The sequence below is a fragment of the Nerophis lumbriciformis genome, linkage group LG02 (assembly GCF_033978685.3).
Source record: "Nerophis lumbriciformis linkage group LG02, RoL_Nlum_v2.1, whole genome shotgun sequence".
Lineage (NCBI taxonomy): Eukaryota > Metazoa > Chordata > Actinopteri > Syngnathiformes > Syngnathidae > Nerophis > Nerophis lumbriciformis.
The window spans coordinates 58,959,233-58,984,869 of record NC_084549.2 but is presented as its reverse complement, the minus strand read 5'-3'; the positions used below and the strand labels follow the sequence as shown (position 1 = coordinate 58,984,869).

At 40.3% G+C, this 25,637-nt stretch overlaps 1 protein-coding gene across 8 annotated transcripts in view; it reads left to right on the top strand.

Annotated features, from left to right (window-relative positions):
* camk2g2 (calcium/calmodulin-dependent protein kinase (CaM kinase) II gamma 2) overlaps positions 1–25,637 on the top strand; it is a 169,851-nt gene that overhangs the window by 104,462 nt on the left and 39,752 nt on the right. For 2 of the 8 annotated variants that reach the window (XM_061965621.2, XM_061965612.2), the window contains exons 7-15: positions 2,198–2,300; positions 2,374–2,457; positions 6,116–6,210; positions 11,415–11,537; positions 15,022–15,105; positions 15,179–15,221; positions 18,020–18,079; positions 24,107–24,147; positions 24,574–24,606. In XM_061965621.2, coding sequence (XP_061821605.1) covers positions 2,198–2,300; positions 2,374–2,457; positions 6,116–6,210; positions 11,415–11,537; positions 15,022–15,105; positions 15,179–15,221; positions 18,020–18,079; positions 24,107–24,147; positions 24,574–24,606 — 666 coding nt within the window. The remainder of the gene's footprint in view (positions 1–2,197; positions 2,301–2,373; positions 2,458–6,115; positions 6,211–11,414; positions 11,538–15,021; positions 15,106–15,178; positions 15,222–18,019; positions 18,080–24,106; positions 24,148–24,573; positions 24,607–25,637) is intronic. The other 6 variants (XM_061965655.2, XM_061965646.2, XM_061965604.2 and 3 more) reach the window with 3 other exon arrangements.

The window sequence follows — 25,637 nt, the reverse complement described above, 5'->3', positions numbered from 1 at the left end:
TTATCGTTAGTTTTTAAGCCAAAATGCGTCCGTTCTCCCTTTTCTGTCTGCACACATTGTCTGATTGTAAGTACTCTGTGATTGTGCGCTGCCGAACATGCTCCTCCGCTCGTAAACCAGCAATGACTACGACATGACGACGACGGGGGCGGTATAGTACTGAAAATTATTAATTAGTATCGCGGTACTACAAACCCTGTTTCAATATGAGTTGGGAAATTGTGTTGGATGTAAATATAAACGGAATACAATGATTTGCAAATCCTTTTCAACCCATATTCAATTGAATGCACTACAAAGACAACATATTTGATGTTCAAACTCATAAACTTTTTTTTTTTTTTTGCAAATAATTAACATAGAATTTCATGGCTGCAACACGTGCCAAAGTAGTTGGGAAAGGGCATGTTCACCACTGTGTTACATGGCCTTTCCTTTTAACAACACCCAGTAAACGTTTGGGAACTGAGGAGACACATTTTTTAAGCTTCTCAGGTGGAATTCTTTCCCATTCTTGCTTGATGTACAGCTTAAGTTGTTCAACAGTCCGGGGGTCTCCGTTGTGGTATTTTAGGCTTCATAATGCGCCACACATTTTCAATGGGAGACAGGTCTGGACTACAGGCAGGCCAGTCTAGTACCCGCACTCTTTTACTATGAAGCCACGTTGATGTAACACGTGGCTTGGCATTGTCTTGCTGAAATAAGCAGGGGCGTCCATGGTAACGTTGTTTGGATGGCAACATATGTTGCTCCAAAACCTGTATGTACCTTTCAGCATTAATGGCGCCTTCACAGATGTGTAAGTTAACCATGTCTTGGGCACTAATACACCCCCATACCATCACAGATGCTGTCTTTTACACTTTGCGCCTATAACAATCCGGATGGTTCTTTTCCTCTTTGGTCCGGAGGACACGACGTCCACAGTTTCCAAAAACAATTTGAAATGTGGACTCGTCAGACCACAGAACACTTTTCCACTTTGTATCAGTCCATCTTAGATGAGCTCAGGCCCAGCGAAGCCGATGGCGTTTCTGGGTGTTGTTGATAAACGGTTTTCGCCTTGCATAGGAGAGTTTTAAGTTGCACTTACAGATGTAGCGACCAACTGTAGTTACTGACAGTGGGTTTCTGAAGTGTTCCTGAGCCCATGTGGTGATATCCTTTACACACTGATGTCGCTTGTTGATGCAGTACAGCCTGAGGGATCGAAGGTCACAGACTTAGCTGCTTACGTGCAGTGATTTCTCCAGATTCTCTGAACCCTTTGATGATATTACGGACCGTAGATGGTGAAATCCCTAAATTCCTTGCAATAGCTGGTTGAGAAAGGTTTTTCTTAAACTGTTCAACAAGTTGCTCACGCATTTGTTGACAAAGTGGTGACCCTCGCCCCATCCTTGTTTGTGAATGACTGAGCATTTCATGGAATCTACTTTTATACCCAATCATGGCACCCACCTGTTCCCAATTTGCCTGCTCACCTGTGGGATGTTCCAAATAAGTGTTTGATGAGCATTCCTCAACTTTATAAGTATTTATTGCACCTTTCTAAAGTTAATGATTATTTGCAAAAAAAAAAATGTTTATCAGTTTGAACATCAAATATGTTGTCTTTGTAGCATATTCAACTGAGTATGTGTTGAAAAGGATTTGCAAATCATTGTATTCAGTTTATATTTACATCTAACACAATTTCCCAACTCATACGGAAACGGGGTTTTGTATACTAAAACCGGTATACCGTACAACCTGAGGCGGAGGCCGCAAAATAGCGTCTCGGGGGCCACAATTTGGCTGCGAGTTTGAGACCCCTGTATGATGAAATATCCTTGCTGGTCATGGTTTGTCTTCAAGCATGCTCATCAAGTTACTGTACTCTTTACACTTGCACAATTCAACATGTCCAAAATGTACCCCTTTCTCCATGTCTCACACGCACAATAGCTTATGTCACTTCCTGTGTTTGAGTGTGAGAGGAAACGATAGACCGCGTATGTGGCGACAGAAAAGAAACAAAGTGGGTAAAAATACAGTAGTCAGAAGGTCGACATGTTCCTGCAGCTCATCACTTCTGCCCTTCATAATCTTGTTAGTTCTCTGATTCAGCTCATGTCGTGCCAAACAGTTGATTTAGGGTAAATGTGACCCATGGGTGTTATCGTACTCTGACGTGTGTGTGTGTTGTCTCCAGCCAGAGAACCTGCTGTTGGCCAGCAAGATGAAGGGAGCGGCGGTGAAGCTCGCAGACTTTGGCCTGGCCATCGAGGTCCAAGGGGACCAACAGGCCTGGTTTGGTAAGTCATCGCCAACGCCTGAAATCTAGCCTGAACACTTCGTTCATCCAGGTGTTTGTTTTTGCCTTGACAGGCTTTGCGGGGACGCCAGGATATCTGTCGCCAGAGGTGCTGAGAAAGGACCCGTATGGCAAGCCCGTGGACATATGGGCGTGTGGTTAGTTCAGTCATGAACAACATCAAAGGGGACCGATGAGGATTTTCCTCTCTTCTGACTTATACACGGTTTCCGGGGGTCATTAAAAAGCATTAGAAGTCATTAAATGGATTTTGCGAAAATTATGGCATTAAAAAAAAGCATCAATACGTAGTCCAAAGGCATTAAAAATGTGTTATGTTAAAGGTCTACTGAAATGCGATTTTCTTATTTAAACGGGGATAGCAGGTCCATTCTATGTGTCATACTTGATAATTTCGCGATATTGCCATATTTTTGCTGAAAGGATTTAGTAGAGAACATCGACGATAAAGTTCGCAACTTTTGGTCGCTGATAAAAAAGCCTTGCCTGTACCGGAAGTAGCAGACGAGTAGCGTGACGTCACAGGTTGTGGAGCTCCTCACATCCGCACATTGTTTACAATCATGGCCACCAGCAGCGAGAGCGATTCGGACCGAGAAAGCGACGATTTCCCCATTAATTTGAGCGAGGATGAAAGATTTGTGGATGAGGAAAGTGAGAGTGAAGGACTAGAGGGCAGCGGGAGCGATTCAGATAGGGAAGATGCTGTGAGAGGCGGGTGGGACCTGATATTCAGCTGGGAATGACTAAAACAGTAAATAAACACAAGACATATATATATATACTCTATTAGCCACAACACAACCAGGCTTATATTTAATATGCCACAAATTAATCCCGCATAACAAACACCTCCCCCCTCCCGTCCATATAACCCGCCAATACAACTCAAACACCTGCACAACACTCAATCCCACAGCTCAAAGTAGCGTTCACCTCCCCAAAGTTCATACAGCACATATATTTCCCCAAAGTTACGTACGTGACATGCACATAGCGGCACGCACGTACGGGCAAGCGATTAAATGTTTGGAAGCCGCAGCTGCATGCGTACTCACGGTACCGCGTCTGCGTATCCAACTCAAAGTCCTCCTGGTAAGAGTCTCTGTTGTCCCAGTTCTCCACAGGCCAATGGTAAAGCTTGACTGTCATCTTTCGGGACTGTAAACAATGAAACACCGGCCGTGTTTGTGTTGCTGAAGTCGGCCGCAATACACCGCTTCCCACCTACAGCTTTCTTCTTTGCTGTCTCCATTGTTCATTGAACAAATTGCAAAAGATTCACCAACACAGATGTCCAGAATACTGTGGAATTTTGCGATGAAAACAGACTTAATAGCTGGCCACCATGCTGTCCCAAAATGTCCTCTACAATCCGTGACGTCACGTGCAGGCGTCATCATACCGAGACGTTTTCAGCAGGATATTTTGCGCGAAATTTAAAATTGCACTTTAGTAAGCTAACCCGGCCGTATTGGCATGTGTTGCAATGTTAAGATTTCATCATTGATATATGAACTATCAGACTGCGTGGTCGGTAGTAGTGGGTTTCAGTAGGCCTTTAATGTGCCTACTCAGTGGCCTAGTTGTTAGAGTGTCCGCCCTGAGATCGAGTTCAAACCCCGGCCGAGTCATACCAAAGACTATAAAAATGGGACCCATTACTTCCCTGCTTGGCACTCAGCATCAAGGGTTGGAATTGGGGGTTAAATCACCAAAAATGATTCCCGGGCGCGGCCACCGCTGCTGCCCACTGCTCCCCTCACCTCCCAGGGGGTGATCAAGGATGATGGGTCAAATGCAGAGAATAACTTCGCCACACCTAGTGTGTGTGTGACAATCATTGGTACTTTAACTTTATTGAATTGTCGATTGTCAGTCAGTCAATTAATTAAACGACAAAGGAAAAGGAACTTGATAACGTTCAGTTCAGTTTCAGTTTATTTCGAACATGCATACGATACAATGTAATGCATCACATATTTCCAGTTGTTTCATTAAAGCACGTTCGAAAAGGAGTAGGAAGAAGCCGAGCTTATTCAACCCTACCCCTTTTCATACCATAGCAATTTTATCCCATTTCCTTGTTCTCTGTAACAGAACAATGAACAAATACATAATAAAGAAGTAATTTACCATAGTAAGTAACCAAATATTAGATACATAAATAATCTTCATCTCAAAAAAAAAAAAAAAGGGTTCAAGATGTTCATAATTATTGTTCTGTGTGCTTTGTGAACACTTGTAGTTTGAACAGTCTCTTAAACTGAATCATATTGGTGCTTTGTTTGATTTATTTGGTTAATCCGTTCCATGATTTAATTCCACATACGGATATGATATGTTGGCAACAAAAACGACAACAAAACAAACCACCTGAACCAAATGTTCCACCTGGGGGGAAAAACTGCTCTTCAAGATGTTCAATATTAATTGAAGTGCATTTTTTTGCAAACCGAGATTGAGAGTCTGATTTATTTTTGTTTACTTATGAAGCATAATTAAGGTATTGCCTTTCTAATTACAGTAGTAAAACATGCTATAGTAATGGAAAAATCTGTTTATTGCGTTTGAAAGGGTTACTTATTATATATTATGATTACATTAGTGCTTAGTTTGGTCACAGTTAATGTAAACATTTCAGGTTTTTAACATAGTCATTCAACACTAAGTGTTTACAAAGTACAAGGAACATTAATTTTGATAATCATCTTAAACTTTATTGAAAATGAGATATTATTCATCTCATTTGTCAATCATAACTAATTTAACTATGTATTAAAGGATCTGTTGTATTTCCCCAATGTAAAATGTTACATAATGAGTACAGGAAGCGAACAGATGTGCTAGTAAATTGCTATGAATTGGAAAACTGGTAGGATTAAATAAGCTTGGCTTCTTCCTACTCCTCTTCGAACATGTAACGAGAAATGTAAAAATGTAACCGTTCAAAATAAACCAAATGCTTACAATTTTGTCTCTACAGACGCTTTTGACAATAGATAATAACGATCTGCAGCAAGACATGGGCATTAAATTTGTTTTAAGTTTCATTAAAATGGCACTAAAAACAAAAATTAAATTTGATGAAACCTGCAAAAACCCTGTTGTAAATGTTACAATGTTGGATACTGGTGTTAAATAATGCTATAAGGGTTATGCATTTGAGCATGCACTTAGTTTTTGGATGCCTCTGAAGGCTTTGTTTTGCTGTCTTTTTTTGAGCACCGGGTCATTTGTGACATCACAGATTGACGGACGTACTTATGTGGGCATCCTTGTATCTGCGGTCACCCAGCCTCTTTCCCCTCTTCTGTTATTCTTTCTTGTCTCATGCCCTTCCGAAGGCCTGCCATGATGTTTATGAAATTAATACTTGGGTGTTTTTTTGTCCACAACATTTTACAAAGACCCGTGCAAAGTTGGATTAGCCACTAAACTCAGACGACGCCTAATGTTGTGACCGGGTGAATCTAGATTCCGACCGTGACTGAAAACGGCTTCAAGATACATATTTAGCAGTGTACATTTTTCAAGGATAAATTGTTATAAATACTTTTGGAGAGGTTGGGGCATGGAGGGTGTTATTTGCAATCTCAAGGGAACGCTTCCACAAATGAACCGTTTAGGTACTGTAAATGTGACTATGGAGCAAAACTGATGCAAAAGCATACCCAATACATTTTATCTAGACCACAAGAAAGTGTGTTAAATGTAGATCAGAATCATCATGGGCTCCCTTTTAGCCAATAAGGCATTTTTGACAGGCTTTTTTCATACATGTGCTTGTTTCAGGTGTGATTCTGTACATCCTGCTGGTGGGCTACCCTCCCTTTTGGGACGAGGACCAACACAAACTGTACCAGCAAATCAAGGCTGGTGCTTACGACGTCAGTATAACTCTTATGCTACATCTTAATGCATGTTTTATTCCGTTTCAAAAGTGCTGTATTTCTTCCAAAAAAATCCAGAAGCTGGGGGGGGGGATGATTCAAATTACCGTATACGTTGATAGTATCTACAGTAATTATACATTACCCAGCAGGCACGAGACATTGATACAACATTGATTATACATATATCAGGGTTTCTCCTAAACTGCCAAGATACCTATTGCGGAGGGGTCATGGTTATGGGCGTGGTCACCATGACTTCATCCAGTAAATTGCATAATGACCATATGATTTTCTTTAAAAAGGCTCAAAAAATGTATACATAATTTTTTTTTAAATCTGTTATTATTACCGTATTTTTCGGACTAAGTCGCAGTTTTTTTCATAGTTTGGCTGGGGGTGCGGCTTATGTGTGAAATTATTGACACATTACCGTAAAATATCAAATAATATTATTTAGCTCAATCACGTAAGAGACTAGACCAAGGGTCGCCAACCCGCGGCTCCGGAGCCGCATGCGGCTCTTTGATCACTCTGATGCGGCTCAGCTGCATACTTGCCGACCCTCCCAATTTTCCCGGGAGATTTCCGGATTTCAGTGCCTCTCGCAGAAAACTCCCGGGATTAATATTATTCGATTGTCACACTAACAATAATAATAATAAGGGCGTGCCATGATTGTACAGCATTCAGCACCCTCTACAATCTGTGCAAACAGCATGCCAGCCCAGCCTTTTGTTGTATGCATCTTCTACTTGCACAGGTAAGTGACAGCAAGGCATAGTTGGTCAACAGCCACACAGGTTACACTGACGGTTGCCATATAAATTAACGTTAACATTCTTACTAATAATGCGCCACACTTTGAACCAAAACCAAACAAGAATGACAAACACATTTCGGGAGAACATCTGCACCTTAACACAAAATAAACACAACATGGGTATAATGTAGCCCGGAAGAGTCAGGGCTGCATGGGATTCTGGGTATTTGTTCTGTTGTGTTTATGTTGTGTTAAGGTGCAGATGTTCTCCCGAAATGTGTTTGTCATTCTTGTTTGGTGTGGGTTCACAGTGTGGCGCATTATTAGTAAGAGTGTTAAAGTTTATACCGCCACCGTCAGTGTAACCTGTGTGGTTGTTGACCAAGTATGCGTTGCTATCATTTACGTGAGCAAGCAGAACTCCCATACCACGTGTGGCTGGGCCGGCATGCTGGATGTAGTGGACGCTAAATGCTGTACTATCACGGCACGTTCGAGAGAATAGTTGCCTTGAATTTCGTAGTATGCTGGAAAAATTGGGAGGTTGACAAGTATGACGCTATCAAGCGCCATTCGTATAAAACTCGAAACCCTTGGTTTATACATAGCACAAAGTAAAAAAAATACTTTGTATACAGTGTCATTTCATTTTAAATTTCAAAAGAATTTCGTGGCTCCCATTGATTTCTTTGATTTGTGAAACTGTTCAAAATGGCTCTTTGACTGGTAAAGGTTGCCGACTCCTGGACTAGACGTATAATATTTCATGGGATTTAGCTATTAGGAGTGACGGATTGTTTGGTAAACGTATAGCATGTTCTATATGTTATAGTTATTTGAATGACTCTTACCATAATATGTTACGTTAACATACCAGGCACGTTCTCAGTTGGTTATTTATGCCTCATATAACGTACACTTATTCAGCCTGTTGTTCACTATTCTTTATTTTAAATTGCCTTTCAAATGTCTATTCTTGGTGTTGGATTTTATCAAATACATTTCCCCACAAAATGCGACTTATACTCCAGTGCGACTTATATGTTTTTTTCCTTCTTTATTATGCATTTTCGGCCGGTGCGACTAGAGTATAAGTCGCATTTTTGGGGGAAATTTATTTTTTAATGTTTTAAAATGTTTGCACTAAAAAAAACATTTTATTATCAAAAACAATGTTTATTAACACACACAAAAGTACCGAAAATTGCTAACTTTCAGAACCGGTATCGATTCCCAAGTACCGGTGATCGGTACAGTTTTAAATGTGAACGGTACTAATCCCTACCCGTGACCCCAATGAGGACAACAGGGTATCCACAAAGTCTTAAAAAAAAGATCCAATAATTTGAATTTAAAGCCTCAAAATGTTCAAAAGTTTTAGCAAAATCTCATAGAAAGATCTTAAAAATATATCAATGTTATGTTTATTGAAAACAAATGCATAAACTACAGTCTCACTTTTTTACAATTAAACAGCTGGTGCTTAATAAGTACAATGCGGTATTAACACTTTTGGACAGCAGTTATCATAATCAGCTCATTTTTAAATGTTGCACTAAAAATTTGATTTTATTATCAAAAACAATGTTTATTAACACACACAAAAATACAGGTATCAATTCCCAGGTACAGTATCGGTTTCAATGTGAGCAGTACCCATCCCAACCCGTGACCTCATTGAGGACAACAGGGTATCCACGAAGTCTTAAAAAAAAGATCCAATAATTTGAATTTAAGGCCTTAAAATATCCTAATTTTTTTGCAAAATCTCATAGGAAGATCTTAAAAATATATCAATGTTATGTTTATTTAATAGAAATGCATAAACTACAGTCTCACTTTCTTACAATTAAACAGCTGGTGCGTAATAAGTACAATACTTACGGTATTAACACTTTTTAGGGGCGCAACAAAAAGAGTCACCCTAAACAACACTACTGTCATAATGTCTTGAATTTGCAACTGTTATTGCAACTTATTTTCATTTTTGCAAATGAAACTCAGAAATATGATAATAACACAAGATTTAACAACTGGACAGCAGTTATCATAATCAGCTCATTTTTAAATGTTGCAGTAAAATTTTGATTTTACTATCAAAAACAATGTTTATTAACACACACAAGAGTACAGGCATCAATTCCCAGGTACCGGGTGTCAGGTTCAAACACTGATGACATCTATTAAACAGACAAGAAGCAAGGAATTAAACGGAGACAGAATTCAATTTAGCTCATTGAGGAGAAACGTCTGGGCTGTACTCTTTGTACAGTCTTCCACCACGTTCTGACGAAAGATTGTACGCCTTCTCTTTTATTTGAACTTTCCCTGATTACATGGCAACAGCTGTTTCTAAAGGGACGGGGGTCGTAAACAGCTGCTGCCTTTTGTCACAAAACAGTTCAAAGAAAAGGTGCCTGGAGGGGGGGTCAGGTCCTGCTTCCTCTCCGCTTTGTAGATCTCGGGTCAAGACAAAATCTTCCTGTGGATTACAATAGATCAAAGAAACGGACACCTTCATGTCGCTTCCCAACCTACACAGTGGAGTTTTACAAGCCTTTTGATTGGTAAGATCAAAGACAGCTTTTTTGAAACCCAAAGTTTTGTGATAACTTAGATACAATTATTCTGACACCAGGAATCGGCACAGTATCAGTTTAAATGTGAGCAGTACCCATCTCAACCTGTGACCCCAATGAAGACAACAGGGTATCCACAAAGTCTTAAAAAAAAGATCCAATAATTTGAATTTAAGGTCTTAAAATGTCCTTAATTTGATCAAAATCTCATAGAAAGATCTTAAAAATATATTATTGTTATGTTTATTTAAAACCAATGCATGAACTTCAGTCTTACTTTTAAATCTTTGGATTTCTGAGGGCGATATTTACTCTGTAACCAGGAAAGAAAACCCGGTCAAAATTGATGGAGGACCACCGGTTTGTGAGTTGTGCGCATGTTACAGCTGACTTTAGCTAGCTGTGGTGAATACGAAAGCCCAGTCATAAAACTGTGGTCATTAATAAAAGTCTTACATTTGATTTGTTGAAACCTGCATAGAGACCTTGGTATAGAACAGGGGTCGCCAACCTTTACCAGTCAAAGAGCCATTTTGACCAGTTTCACAAATTAAAGAAAACAATGGGAGCCACAAAAATCTTTTGAAATTTAAAATGAAATAACACCTCATACAAAGATTTTTTTTTTCCTTTGTGCTATGTATAAACCAAGGGTCTCAGACACGCGGCCCACGCCTTAACATGAAAATTGAATGTTAGTGCGGCCCGCGGGTTTTATATGAATGGCGCTTGACAGCGTCATACTTGTCATCCCTCCCAATTTTTCCGGCAGACTACGAGTTTCAAGGCAAGTTTTCTCTCGAACATGCCGTGATGGTACAGCATTTAGCGCCCACTACACCCAGCGTGCCGGCCCAGCTACACGTTGTATGTGGCTTATGCATGTTCACATCAGTGACAGCAAGGCATACTTGGTCAACAGCCACACAGGTTACACTGACGGTGGCCGTATAAAACAACTTTAACACTCTTACTAATAATGCGCCACACTTTGAACCCACACCAAACAAGAATGACAAACACATTTCGGGAGAACATCTGCACCGTAACACAACATAAACACAACAGAACAAATACCCAGAATCCCATGCAGCCCTAACTCTTCCGGGCTACATTATACACCCCCGCTACCAAACCCCGCCTACCTCAACCGACGCACGGAGGGGGGCGGGAGTAGGGGGTGGGGGTTGATGTGTGAGGGAGCAAGGTTGGGGTGGGGGCGGGGTTTGGTGGTAGCAGGGGTGTATAATGTAGCCCGGAAGAGTCAGGGCTGCATGGGATTCTGGGTATTTGTTCTGTTGTGTTTATGTTGTGTTAAGGTGCAGATGTTCTCCCGAAATGTGTTTGTCATTAATTTTTGGTTTTGGTTCAAAGTGTGGCGCATTATTAGTAAGAGTGTTAAAGTTGTTTTAATGGCCACCGTCAGTGTAACCTGTGTGGCTGTTGACCAAGTATGCCTTGCTGTCACTTATGTGAGCAAGCAGAAGAGACTGAACTGGCACGCTGTTTATACAGATTGTAGATGGTGCTAAATGCTGTACCATCATGGCACGCCCTTAATTTTATTGTAAGGGTGAAAATCGGAGAATATTAATCCCGGGAGTTTTCTGCGAGAGGCACTGAACTTCGGAAGTCTCCCGGGATAATCGGGGGGTCGGCAAGTATGCAGCTGAGCCGCATTAGAGTGATCAAAGAGCCGCATGCGGCTCCGGAGCCGCGGGTTGCCGACCCCTGGTATAGAAGATGGATGATGTCAAAAAGTACTGGCACAAATAAATGCCTTACCCTCCCTGCAATTGACTGCAGGGAAAAGTTCCAAGGTGGTTAAAGAAGGAAAACAATGTATTTTTTTCTTTCAGTTCCCATCTCCAGAGTGGGACACAGTGACCCCCGAGGCCAAGAATCTGATCAATCAGATGCTAACCATTAACCCTGCCAAAAGGATCACATCCGACCAGGCCCTCAAGCATCCCTGGGTCTGCGTAAGTGCCGCTCTTTCCCTACTTGGATTCATAAACCGGCGACGGCGTCACATTTTTTCCACTCCCCGCCTACTGAAGTCATGCGCTGACTTCATTTTAGGGAAAAGAAGCACGTTTGCGCAACATGCACTCTTGTTTCCATCTCCTCACGGCACATGAACACTGGCTTGCATTCATTTCCTCGACATGTTCCCGACACAAACATGCTACTTAGCGAACGTCTCGCACAAGAATGAAGTTACTGATGGAAGACAAACTCCCAAAGTTTGAATGTGATTAGTTTCTTGTCTGCACAGCGTGAGGAAAAGCTGCAGCTTACTAGTGCCCCCTGAGGAAGAAGACGGTATTTCATTGCGAGTGGATGTTTTAGCTCAGGGGTGTCAAACCCGTTTTCATTGCGAGCCCCATCGTGGGGCCGTTTGTTAGAGTGAATATATCCAAATATTAATGTATAATCTCTTCATGATTTTATTACACAATTCCCAATATGCATTTGATTATTAGTTTTTTATGTGCATACTGATGGATAACATACCGTATTTTTCCGACTATAAGTCGCAGTTTTTTTCATAGTTTGGCCGGGGGTGCGACTTATACTCAGGAGCGACTTATGTGTGAAATTTTTAACACATTACCGTAAAATATCAAATAATATTATTTAGCTCATTCACGTAAGAGACTAGACGTATAAGATTTCATGGGATTTAGTGATTAGGAGGAGCATGTTCTATATATTATAGTTATAGACTCTTACCATAATATGTTACGTTAACATACCAGGCACGTTCTCAGTTGGTTATTTATGCCTCATATAACGTACACTTATTCAGCCTGTTGTTCACTATTCTTTATTTATTTTAAATTGCCTTTCAAATGTCTATTCTTGGTGTTGGCTTTTATCAAATACATTTCCCCCAAAAATGCGACTTATACTCCGGTGCGACTTATATATGTTTTTTCCCCTTCTTTATTATGCATTTTTGGCTGGTGCGACTTATACTCCGAAAAATACGGTATTTGCTTCTAAAATCAGATTTTTTTCATTTTTTTTTCACCAAAAAATGTTTGGAATATATGTCAATAAAGGGTGTCAAACCTGTTTTCATTGCGAGCCCCATCGTGGGGCCGTTTTGTTATAGTGAATATATCCAAATTTTAATGTATAATCTCTTCATGATTTTATTACACAATTCCCAATATGCATTTGATTATTAGTTTATTATGTGCATACTGATGGATAACATACCGTATTTTTCGGACTATAAGTCGCAGTTTTTTTCATAGTTTGGCCGGGGGTGCGACTTATACTCAGGAGCGACTTATGTGTGAAATTATTAACACATTACCGTAAAATATCAAATAATATTATTTAGCTCATTCACGTAAGAGACTAGACGTTTAAGATTTCATGGGATTTAGCGATTAGGAGTTTGGTAAACGTATAGCATGTTCTATATGTTATCGTTATAGACTCTTACCATAATATGTTACGTTAACATACCAGGCACGTTCTCAGTTGGTTATTTATGTGTCATATAACGTACACTTATTCAGCCTGTTGTTCACTATTCTTTATTTATTTTAAATTGCCTTTCAAATGTCTATTCTTGGTGTTGGCTTTTATCAAATACATTTTCCCCAAAAAATGTGACTTATACTCCAGTGCGACTTATACTCTGAAAAATACAGTATTTGCTTCTAAAATCAGATTTTTATTTTTTATTTTTTTCACCAAAAAATGTTTGGAATATATGTCAATAAAGGGGTGTCAAACCCGTTTTCATTGCGAGCCCCATCGTGGGGCCGTTTTGTTATAGTGAATATATCCAAATTTTAATGTATAATCTCTTCATGATTTTATTACACAATTCCCAATACGCATTTGATTATTAGTTTTTTATGTGCATGCTGATGGATAACATACCGTATTTTTCGGACTATAAGTCGCAGTTTTTTTCATAGTTTGGCCGGGGGTGCGACTTATACTCAGGAGCGACTTGTGTGAAATTATTAACACATTAGCGTAAAATATCAAATAATATTATTTAGCTCATTCACGTAAGAAACTAGACGTATAAGATTTCATGGGATTTAGCGATTAGGAGTGACAGATTGTTTGGTATAGCATGTTCTATATGTTATAGTTATAGACTCTTACCGTAATATGTTACGTTAACATACCAGGCACGTTCTCAGTTGGTTATTTATGCCTCATATAACGTACACTTATTCAGCCTGTTGTTCACTATTCTTTATTTATTTTAAATTGCCTTTCAAATGTCTATTCTTGGTGTTGGGTTTTATCAAATACATTTCCCCCAAAAATGCGACTTATACTCCAGTGCGACTTATATATGTTTTTTCTTCTTCTTTATTATGCATTTTCGGCAGGTGCAACTTATACTCCGGTGCGACTTATACTCCGAAAAATACGGTATTTGCTTCTTTTTCACCAAAAAATGTTTGGAATATATGTTAATAAAGGGGTGTCCAAACTTTTTCCACTAAGGGCCGCATACTTAACAGTCAAGTTCTCATTATATCCCAATTTTTTGCACCTCTTACTGTTTTTGATTAAAAAATTTGCTGCGGGCCAACAAAACTGGAGCAGCGGGTCGCATTTTGGACACCCCTGAGTTATTGGTATCAAATTGTCAGCTTAATTCTAATAATTGCAACATACTTGGTCAACAGCCATACAGGTCTCACTGAGGGTGGCCGTATAAACAACTTTAACACTGTTACAAATATGCGCCACACTGTGAACCCACATCAAACAAGAATGACAAACACATTTCGGGAGAACATCTGCACCGTAACACAACATAAACACAACAGAACGAATACCCAGAACCCCTTGCAGCACTAACTCTTCCTGGACACTACAATATACACCCCCCGCCCACCTTAACCTCGTCATGCTCTCTCAGGGAGAGCATGTCCCAAATTCAAAGCTGCTGTTTTGAGGCATGTTAAAAAAAATAATGCACTTTGTGACTTCAATAATAAATATGGCAGTGTCATGTTGGCATTTTTTTTTCCATATTTTGAGTTGATTTATTTTGGAAAACCTTGTTACATGGTTTAATGCATCCAGCGGGGCATCACAACAAAATTAGGCATAATAGTGTGTTAATTCCACGACTGTATATATCGGTTGATATCGGAATCGGTAATTAAGAATTGGACAATATCGGGATATCGGCAAAAAAGCCATTATCGGACATCTCTAATTTCAAGCGTTTCTGATTAAACAAAGTGATCTCTAAGACAGGCTGACACAGCTGTGACCGGCGCAATGTACAACAATTGTGCCTCGAAAATGGCCGTGTCCGCACACAGAGGCATCTCTGGCGCGATGTGAACGTTGGTAAACCGAAAAGGACGCAAACAGAGGCGTTCGTGAATGGAGGTTCCGCTGTGCTGTGTACGTGTACTTCATGTATTGTACTAATGTGATATTTCATCTCCGTTACGCTCACAGCAACGCTCCACAGTGGCTTCCATGATGCACCGTCAAGAGACTGTGGAATGTCTGCGCAAGTTCAACGCTCGGAGGAAACTTAAAGTAAGTGTGGACATGCATGTGAACACGCACATACTTTTTCCGATTCCTAATAGCATTACTAATCTCTCTGTAGGGAGCCATCCTCACAACCATGTTGGTGTCCAGGAACTTCTCTGGTAAGTACGATAAAAGATGTTCTGTATTGGAATTGACAACAATCAAGTCGAAAAATCTCAGTATATAGTCGTGGTCAAAAGTTTACATACACTTAATGTCATGGCTGTCTTGAGTTTCCAATAATTTCTACAACTCTTATATATTTGTGATAGAGTGATTGGAGCACACACTTGTTGGTGACAAAAAACATTCATGAAGTTTGGTTCTTTTATGAATTTATTATGGGTCTACTGAAATGTGCTGTGTCACTTTTTCTCCTCCAAACATATTGCTGGGTATTGTGGCCAAACAGCAACATTTTTGTTTCATCTGACATCACGTGGACAAAGATAGGACCTTCTGTAGGAAAGTTCTGTGGTCAGATGAAACAAAAATTTAGCTGTTTGGCCACAATACCAAGCAATATGTTTGGAGGAGAAAAAGTGAGGCCTTTAATCCCCGGAACACCATGCCTACCGTCAAGCATAGTGGTGGTAGTATTATGCTCTGGGCCTGTTTTGCTGCCAATGGAACTGGTGCTTTACAGAGAGTAAATGGGACAATAAAAAAGGAGGATTACCTCCAAATTCTTCAGGACAACCTAAAATCATCAGCCTGCAGGTTGGGTCTTGGGCGCAGTTGGGTGTTCCAACAGGACAATGACCCCAAACACACGTCAAAAGTGGTAAAGAATGGCTAAATCAGGCTAGATTTAAGGTTTTAGAATGGCCTTCCCAAAGTCCTGACTTAAACATGTGGACAATGCTGAAGAAACAAGTCCATGTCAGAAAATCAACATATTTAGCTGAACTGCACTAGGGATGTCCCGATCCGATATTTGGATCGGATCGGCCGCCGATATTTGCCAAAAAATGCGTATCGGCAAGGCATGGGAAAATGCCGATCCAGATCCAGTTTAAAAAAAACTCTGGTCCGTGTTTTCCAACGCACCTATTTAAATAATACATTCCACTTTTCTGCTGCTCCCTAATTTCCGTTCCGCATTTTCCAGCACACCTTCAACACATCCACAGGTCTGTGGGTTCTCACGCAGTTGCTTTTAGCTGCTGGCATTACACGACAGGCTCTTCTCCCTCTTTCCTGTGTCTCCCTCTCACAGACAGCAAGCGCACCTTCTTACACACGTCACATACTGTCACGTCATACGTCACATACGTATACGTCCTCCCCGAGCAGAGAGGTAGCAGCATGGCTAACATTAGCTGTGATGCTAGCGCAGCCGTGCGAGCAATTCTCCCTCTTAGGTGCTCGCCTGTGCAATTGCGCACTGTTTAAGCGTCCTCTGCGCATAGCAAATCTATGCCACGCACAAAATCAAATAAAAAAATAAGCGCATAACAATTTTCGACACACGGACACGACAGAGAAAACAGTTTTCGTCATCATTGTTCAAATATTGTAACGTCTGTCGAGACGCTTATCTCCATTCGGTGCCACACGCCCACACCATCAAAATGCCGAGGCAAACATTTCCAGATCAACACCGTATGAAAAAAATAGTGATTTTTTTTTAGTTGTGATTTCCTTCTCTGCATGAAAGTTTAAAAGTAGCATATATTAATGCAGTATGAAGAAGAATGTTTTAATGTAGACACATAGAATCATCATACTGCTGTGATTATATGCATCAAGTGTTCATTCAAAGCTAAGGCAAAATATCCACATATATATGGTGTATCGTGACATGGCCTTAAAATATCGCAATATTAAAAAAAGGCCATATCGCCCAGCCCTAGTTCAATGATGCCATTTCTGTTTTGTCATGTATAATTTTGTCTATTTTGTGTTTATTCTTGAATAAACAGGTCAGTTTCTTGTTACCAACCATTGTGTATTATTCAAACTCCCCTAATTCAGCTGGCTAGTTGTTATCAAAGGTACTGAAACACCTTTCAACATGATTCTGACAACCAAGTAGGCTAAATAACTTTAAACTTTAATACATGCTCGGATAGGTCAGTATCGGTATCGGATCGGAAGTGCAAAAACCTGGATCGGGACACCCCTAAACTGCACCAATTTTGTCAAAAGGAGTGGTCAAAAATTCAACCAGAAGCTTGTGGATGGCTACCAAAAGCGCCTTATTGCAGTGAAACTTGCCAAGGGACATGTAACCAAATGTTAACATTGCTGTATGTATACTTTTGACCCAGCAGATTTGGTCACATTTTCAGTAGACCCATAATAAATTCATAAAAGAACTAAACTTCATGAATGTTTTTTGTGACCAACAAGAAAAAAACTCTTATTAAAAAATATGAGTTGTAGAAATGATTGGAAACTCAAGACAGTCATGACATTATGTTCCTTACAAGTGTATGTAAACTTTTGATCACGACTGTATATTCAAGCTCTAACATCCCATGGAGGGTGAGCCTTATTTATTGTGCAGTTTTGATTCTGCACAGTGGGTGTTGCCTCCAATTTCCTCCCTTCCACACTCTTGATGGAGCATCGGTCTAAGGGCCGGCCAACTTGATGGCCTTGTAGGCTGATGCATTATTGCTGCTGGTGTTTTAATGCATTCATGTAAGCAAAGCCGTTCCCGCGGCTGACTGACAAATGCTTTTGATTGGCCCGGATTGATCCAGACTGAGGCGTGCAGACATCCGGAAAGCGTCAAGCAGGAGTGTGAAGTCAGTCCGATATTAGCGTGTTGAATGCAGGCACAGGGACGAGGATTAAGTAAGAGAATGTCCCGCTTATTAGGGGTCACGCATGATCTGAGCTGTTTCACGTCAATGAAACCCTGGGCCTTAAAGACTGAAGTGAGGCTGAATCCCTCTCTGTCCCCTAGTGGGACGGCAGCATACGAGCCCTGCCGCCACCACCAGCACTGCCGCCATGGCACAGGAAGGTACGTCTGCTATAGACGGCTACAGTCCGGCCGGGACTCTGCCATCTTTGCATTCGGGTTGTTGGCATGCAGGCCTGGGGCTGCCTGAATAGACCCAACTACCCCTCCCCAATCCCTGACCAACTACCTGGCCACTCTTGACTGGTTGTTGTCATTGCACCCGGGCATCTTGGACACACACACACACACACACACTCACACCCACACACACACACACACACACACACACACACACACAAACCCGCGCACAGGATGCAACACTCCTGTGACCGACACTTGCAGACCTTTGCAGCTTAGCCATCATACTCCAATCAGAAAGATATCTTCTGTAACGACACATTTGCATAATTTCATATCCACACTTCGCTACTTGGCCGATGCCCAGTCAATGCCTGCCTCCACCCCACCCCCCTGCATGGCCTCGCCTCGAAGGGCCAGCCAAGCATGTGTTGGAGCAGACAGTGTGCCAGTCTGCATGGTACTCCATGATAAAGCAATGCACCTCAATGTCCTGCCTGCCTGCTGTGTTGATATGCATGCAAAAAAAATGATCTGATTATGACGTGCATTTTTTGTGCATCCATTTTAATCGGAATATTTTTACTTTGACATGCGCAGAACCGGAATACTTTATTTTGACATGCGCAGAACCTAACAAACGGAAAGGTGTGTTGTCATTTGTGCTATGGCGCCATCATTTGGACGAGTTCGCGCACTGCAGGTGCTGAAGAAACAGTGACTTCCACTGTAAACAAACATGGATCTGTGCATTTCTGCTTGTCCGACGTTCTCACGGTATTTATTTATAGTTTTTTCCTCTGTTCACTACTTTTGTTTTACCTCTCTTTTTGAAATGGAGCTCTTCTGTGATTTTTATGCTATTATGTACAGGTTGCGGTGCGTCTTTATGTTACGACATACTGTGTATGTGTTTGAGGCGTCCAAAACTCGTCCAAAAGATGGAGACATAGCACAAACAAAAACACAGCTTTTCAGTGTCTCTGCTTGAGTTTACTGAAAACTATTGAACACAAAACATTATGGCCGTTAGCAAAGAAAAATCCATAAATTAGCCGCACCGTTTTATAAGCCCCAGGGTTATAAAAGTAGCGGCTTGTAGTCTGGAATTTACGGTTCTATAGTTTGTACAAACATGGAGGTAGGAAATATTCAAACAAAGACAAAGGGCCTGATCTACTTAAGGTTTGCGTGTACTAAAACAGCACAGCTGATCTACTAAACTTGTGCGCAGAGGATTGTGTCTCTTAATTGAGCAGAATAAGGAGCGCAATCCATTTAGCGTGTCTGTCTTCATGAATATGAAAAATATATGCTGACCATCAAGAACGGCCACAATACTGGAAGGAAAACATGCAAATAAAACTATTTAGCACACGCAGTTTGACTTAACCAAGAATAAAACTTAACTTTAGCACGTCTTAAAAGTATGTGCAAACTGACGCATCTCTGAGAAAAAGGAGCGCTTGATTTGCCCACCCGAAACCACACGGTTAAAACTTGCCTCATTGGAGCAATTAAAAAAAAAAGTTAACAAAGCTATTTTTTAATCTTCTCAGATTTATCAGTGTGACGTAATAATTCCTCATATTGGCCTGATAATGATTGGTCCGGTATTCATCATGCACCCTGAGTTAGTCTCCAAAAGTGTCCAGTAAGAACAGAAAAAGGCCTATAGATTTGTCACCACTCGCTGAAACAGAATCTGGAGGTGTATAAAGCCTCGCTGAATAGGCAGACACTGATCTCTCCTGCTACGTCTTCTTATTCTCTGGCAGACCAAGTGCACATGAGTTTTTATAAATGGTTGATTTATATAGGCTAGTAAGCAACTTTCCGTCTAAGGTGCGCGCCTGTGCAATTGCGCACTGCTCAAACGTCCTCTGCGCACGGCAAATCTATGCCACGCACAAAATCAAATAAAAAAATAAGCGCATAACAATTTTCGACACACGGACACGACAGAGAAAACAGTTTTCGTCATCATTGTTCACATATTGTAACGTCTGTCGAGACGCTTTGAGGACATTAATTCCATCGATCACTTTACTGAGCAAAACTCTGTATTGTCGGCCGTAAACACATCACCAAAACATTGGTAAAAAAAATGATATCTAGCAAAATTGGTCATTTTCTGCAGTACAAACCAGACCAAAAACAACTTTGTTATATCAACAGCAGCCGCTCGCTCTTTCTCACATGCACACATGGCACTTAGCCAGTGATGCGTTTACAGCCACACAAAAAGTCGGACAACTCCAACACCACACATAAAGTGTCATTCCAGGTCGTTACACTATGATTTACCAATCAAATGTGTGCTTATTCTAGTGTCATTTATTAGGAATCTTAATTTATAAATATTAACCATGAAATGCTGTTAGTATATTAAATAAATACTAATAAAAATATATTTTTTACAAACCGGAAGCTGCAGGAATGTACACATGATCCCCTGCTTACATCTCATTGTGCAACATGTGAATGTTTAATGGGAACTAAATGCAATGTCTGAAAGGGGTACAGATTATTTCCAAAGCAGGACCTCCACCCAGACAAACAATACAAGTACACAGTTCATGAAAAACAATATTTTTTGTTATTGTCATTGTAAGAGGGCCTAAACACTTATATTAGAAAATCATCTCATGGAAATGACTGCTGTCATTTGATTATAATAATGAGAGAATGTTGTCTGTCTATCTGTGTTGGCCCTGCGATGAGGTGGGGACTTGTCCAGAGTGTACCCCGCCTTCCGCCCGAATGCAGCTGAGATAGGCTCCAGCACCCCCCGCGACCCCGAAAGCAACAAGCGGTAGAGGATGGATGGATGGATGGATCTTGTTATTTAGTCAGGTTTGGGACAGGTGTGCTGCTGGTGTAGCCACAGTGTGCACGTCTGATGTTGCTCACATGGGCTCAACTGAATGCTCAGGGAGTTTTTGCGTTAGCTCACACATGAAAAATTAGAGGGAACATTGCTAGTAAGGTAAAGTTTTGTACCTGACAAGTTTCGGCTACCTTGCTTCTGCAGCCTTCAGCTTTCATGAAGGCTGCAGAAGCAAAGTAGCCGAAACTTGTCAGGTACAAATCTTTACCTTACTAGCCTATATAAATCAACCATTTATAAATACACATCAGTAGGCTAAATGAACCTCTTCAACATAAAGTGCACATGAGGTTGATGCCATTTTCTGTACGAAGTTGGAATAATGTGTTCATGAGCGAGGTTAGGGCCAAATGTACCGTATTTTTCGGACTATAAGTCGCAGTTTTTTACATAGTCGCCTGTTGCGACTTATACTCAGGAGCGACTTATGTGTGAAATTATTAACACATTAGCGTAAAATATCAAATAATATTATTTAGCTCATTCACGTAAGAGACTAGACGTATAAGATTTCATGGGATTTAGCGATTAGGAGTGACAGATTGTTTGGTAAACGTATAGCATGTTCTATATGTTATAATTATTTGAATGACTCTTACCATAATATGTTACGTTAACATACCAGGCACGTTCTCAGTTGGTTATTTATGCCTCATATAACGTACACTTATTCAGCCTGTTGTTCACTATTCTTTATTTATTTTAAATTGCCTTTCAAATGTCTATTCTTGGTGTTGGGTTTTATCAAATAAATTTCCCCCAAAAATGCGACTTATACTCCAGTGCGACTTATATATGTTTTTTTCATTCTTTATTATGCATTTTCAGCCGGTGCGACTTATACTCCGGAGCGACTTATACTCCGAAAAATACGGTGGTCATGGCTACCCGCCACAAATGAATGTAGGGAAAATACTTCACTTTTTGCATATTCTGAGAATCAAATAATTTCATTAACGATCTATATTATTAAATACACCAACAAAAAGTTCAGATGCGAGTTATTCGGAATACTCGGCATTAAGGATGTCCCGATCCGATATTTTAGTCGGATCAGCTGCCGATATTTGCCAAAAATTGTGTATCGGCAAGGCATGGGAAAATGCAGATCCAGTTTTAAAAAAACTCCGGTCCGTGTTTTCCTACGCACCGATTTAAATAATACATTCCATTTTTCTGCTGCTCCGTAATTTCCGTTCCGCATTTTCCAGCACACCTTCAACACATCCACAGGTCTGTGAATTCTCACGCAGTTGCTTTTAGCTGCTGGCATTACACGACAGGCTCTTCTCACTCTTTCCTCTGTCTCCCTCTCACAGACAGCAAGTGCACCTTCTTACACACGTCACATACTGTCACGTCATACGTCACATACGTATACGTCCTCCCCGAGCAAAGAGGTAGCAGCATGGCTAACGTTAGCTGTGATGCTAGCGCAGCCGTGCGAGCAACGCTCCCTCTTAGGTGCTCGCCTGTGCAATTGCGCACTGTTTAAGCGTCCTCTGCGCATAGCAAATCTATGCCACGCACAAAATCAAATAAAAAAATAAGCGCATAACAATTTTCGACACACGGACACGACAGAGAAAACATTTTTCGTCATCATTGTTCAAATATTGTGACGTCTGTCGAGACGCGTATCTCCATTCGGTGCCACACGTCCACACCATCAAAATGCCGAGGCAAAAATTTCCACATCAACACCGTATGAAAAATTAGTGATTTTTTTAGTTGTGATTTCCTTCTCTGCATGAAAGTTTAAAAGTAGCATATATTAATGCAGTATGAAGAAGAATGTTTTAATGTAGACATGCAAGCCTTGAAATAAAATTTTGAAAATCAAGACTATATTTCCTGCAAATGGGTGCATTTCTACCCTATAATTTAACTTTAGATTTATTCTCATATCAAACTCTTTTGGCTGTCTTTTTGACACTTACATCCGGCGCCCCCCTCCACACCCTGGATTATAAATAATGTAAATAATTCAATGTGATTATCTTGTGTGATGACTGTATTATGATGATAGTATATATCTGATAGTATATATCTGTATCATGAATCAATTTAAGTGGACCTCGACTTAAACAAGTTGAAAAACTTATTGGGGTGTTACCATTTAGTGGTCAATTGTACGGAATATATACTTCACTGTGCAACCTACTAATAAAAGTCTCAATCAATCAATCAAAACACATAGAATCATCATACTGCTGTGATTATATGCATCAAGTGTTCATTCAAGGCTAAGGCAAAATATCGAGATATATATTGTGTATCGCAATATGGCCTTAAAATATCGCAATATTAGAAAAAGGCCATATCGCCCAGCCCTGGTTCAATGATGCCATTTCTGTTTGTCATGTATAATTTTGTCTATTTTGTGTTTATCCATGAATAAACAGGTCAGTTTCTTGTTACCAACCATTGTGTATTATTCAAACTCCCCTAATTCAGCTGGCTAGTTGTTATCAAGAGTACTAAAACCCTTTTCAACATGATTCTGACAACTAAGTAGGCTAAATAATTTTAAACTTTAATACATGCTCGGATAGGTCAGTATCGGTATCAGTCAGTATCGGTATCGGATCGGAAATTCAAAAACAATATCGGATCGGAAGTGCAAAAACCTGGATCGGGACATCCCTACTCGGCATATCTTGACTTATATTGTGATGCTTTTAGCGTCACTAACACACAAAATGTGTATGTGGGCCCTGCATCCTTCCATTCTCTAAGTTTGGACACCTATTCTGTAAAGCAAGTGCATTTAAGCGTAAGTAACAGTGTTGGCCATACTTACTGTGTGCAAAGTTGATGGCGAGTATGTGTATGTTTTCCTCGTCTTTGCCGTGAATGCCGCATGTCAATGTTTTTTTTGTTAAATGCCAACATTAAGTAAATACATCCGTGTTTTCTTTTTACCTTTGCGTTCCTCCTTCCAATTTTTTCAAACTGGAAGGTAAGGAAAGATGACCGGACGTTGACTAAAGCCGACACTAATAATGTAACGTTTGATGTGGATTAATGGGTCCAGCTGAGTAAGCAGTTGCTAGCTAATGTTGTTTTTTTTTCTGTTTAACTACATTGAGTTCATTCTCGATATTTGTGTCTTGCAGCGTGCAAAACCTTGCTCAACAAAAAGTCAGACGGCGTGAAGGTAAGTTCTCCCCGGCCCAAGTTAAGCGTTGTATTGACTTTTTCTGTCCTTTTCTTCTGTCGGTGTCTAACTTCTCGAGGTTCCTTGGCTTTAGGAGCGGTTGTAAACAGGACTATTTCATGCTCTCTCTTAAAGAGGGGATTTGAACTTGTAAAGCCGGTTGTTTCTTTTGGCCTGGTGGTCAGCGTGAGTAGTGCGTGCAGTGGAGCGCCATCATTAATAAAAAATATCCCAAAAGCTTTATTTTCCAGCAATTTCCCTTTCTTTTCTATAAATGGCTCACAGTTTTTCTTTATCTGTCAGCGTACGTAGCCGCTTTCCTTTTCTTCTTTTTCTGTACTGCTTCTGGTTTGTTTTTCGTTTTGTTCTTGCTGCCTGATGAGCCTTTATTTACTTTCCTCCTCCTCTCCATTTGCTGTCTGTCAGAAAAGGAAGTCCAGCTCGAGTGTTTGTTTGATGGTGAGATGAGCTCTTGTCGGTCGCTTCCGTTTCCATTTTGTCATCCGTTGTCTCCTTTCGTGGCTCTTCAAACCGTCCCCTCTCTGTAGCACGTTATTAGCCTTTGTCTCTTGGCGGAGATGCTTGAGCTGTCGCCGCCTGACACTTTTCATGGCATTCATGTGGAATATCTGATGTCCATCCTCCATCCTTGCATCTCTCCGTGTCGCCAAAAAAACCCATCCAGGCACACACTGGGGCAAATATTTTCTGTCATGCCCACCCTCGAGGGACTAAAAAATGTTCACGCCCCCCTTAATTCAAATACTATTAACATATTTATGTATCTATATTTGTCAAGCTCGACTAGCACTTGTTTAAAATAAAGAGCTTGTTCTTCTGAGGGTTATTATACTGTCTATCCTCTTACTTACCATATTTACGGTAAACCAAAGGATATATATTTATTGACGCACTGCTGCCATCTAGCTGGAGGTTTGTGTATTGTTCAAGCATATATAAAGAGGCTTAAGACTAGTCCTACTGGCTCTCACGGCCCACCAGGAGGGCCGGTCCCACAATTTAAGAAGCACTGATCTACGCAATTTTATATATATATATATATATATATATATATATATATATATATATATATATATATATATATATATATATATATATATACAGGTAAAAGCCAGTAAATTAGAATATTTTGAAAAACTTGATTTATTTCAGTAATTGCATTCAAAAGGTGTAACTTGTACATTATATTTATTCATTGCACACAGACTGATGCATTCAAATGTTTATTTCATTTAATTTTGATGATTTGAAGTGGCAACAAATAAAAATCCAAAATTCCGTGTGTCACAAAATTAGAATATTACTTAAGGCTAATACAAAAAAGGGATTTTTAGAAATGTTGGCCAACTGAAAAATATGAAAATGAAAAATATGAGCATGTACAATACTCAATACTTGGTTGGAGCTCCTTTTGCCTCAATTACTGCGTTAATGCGGCGTGGCATGGAGTCGATGAGTTTCTGGCACTG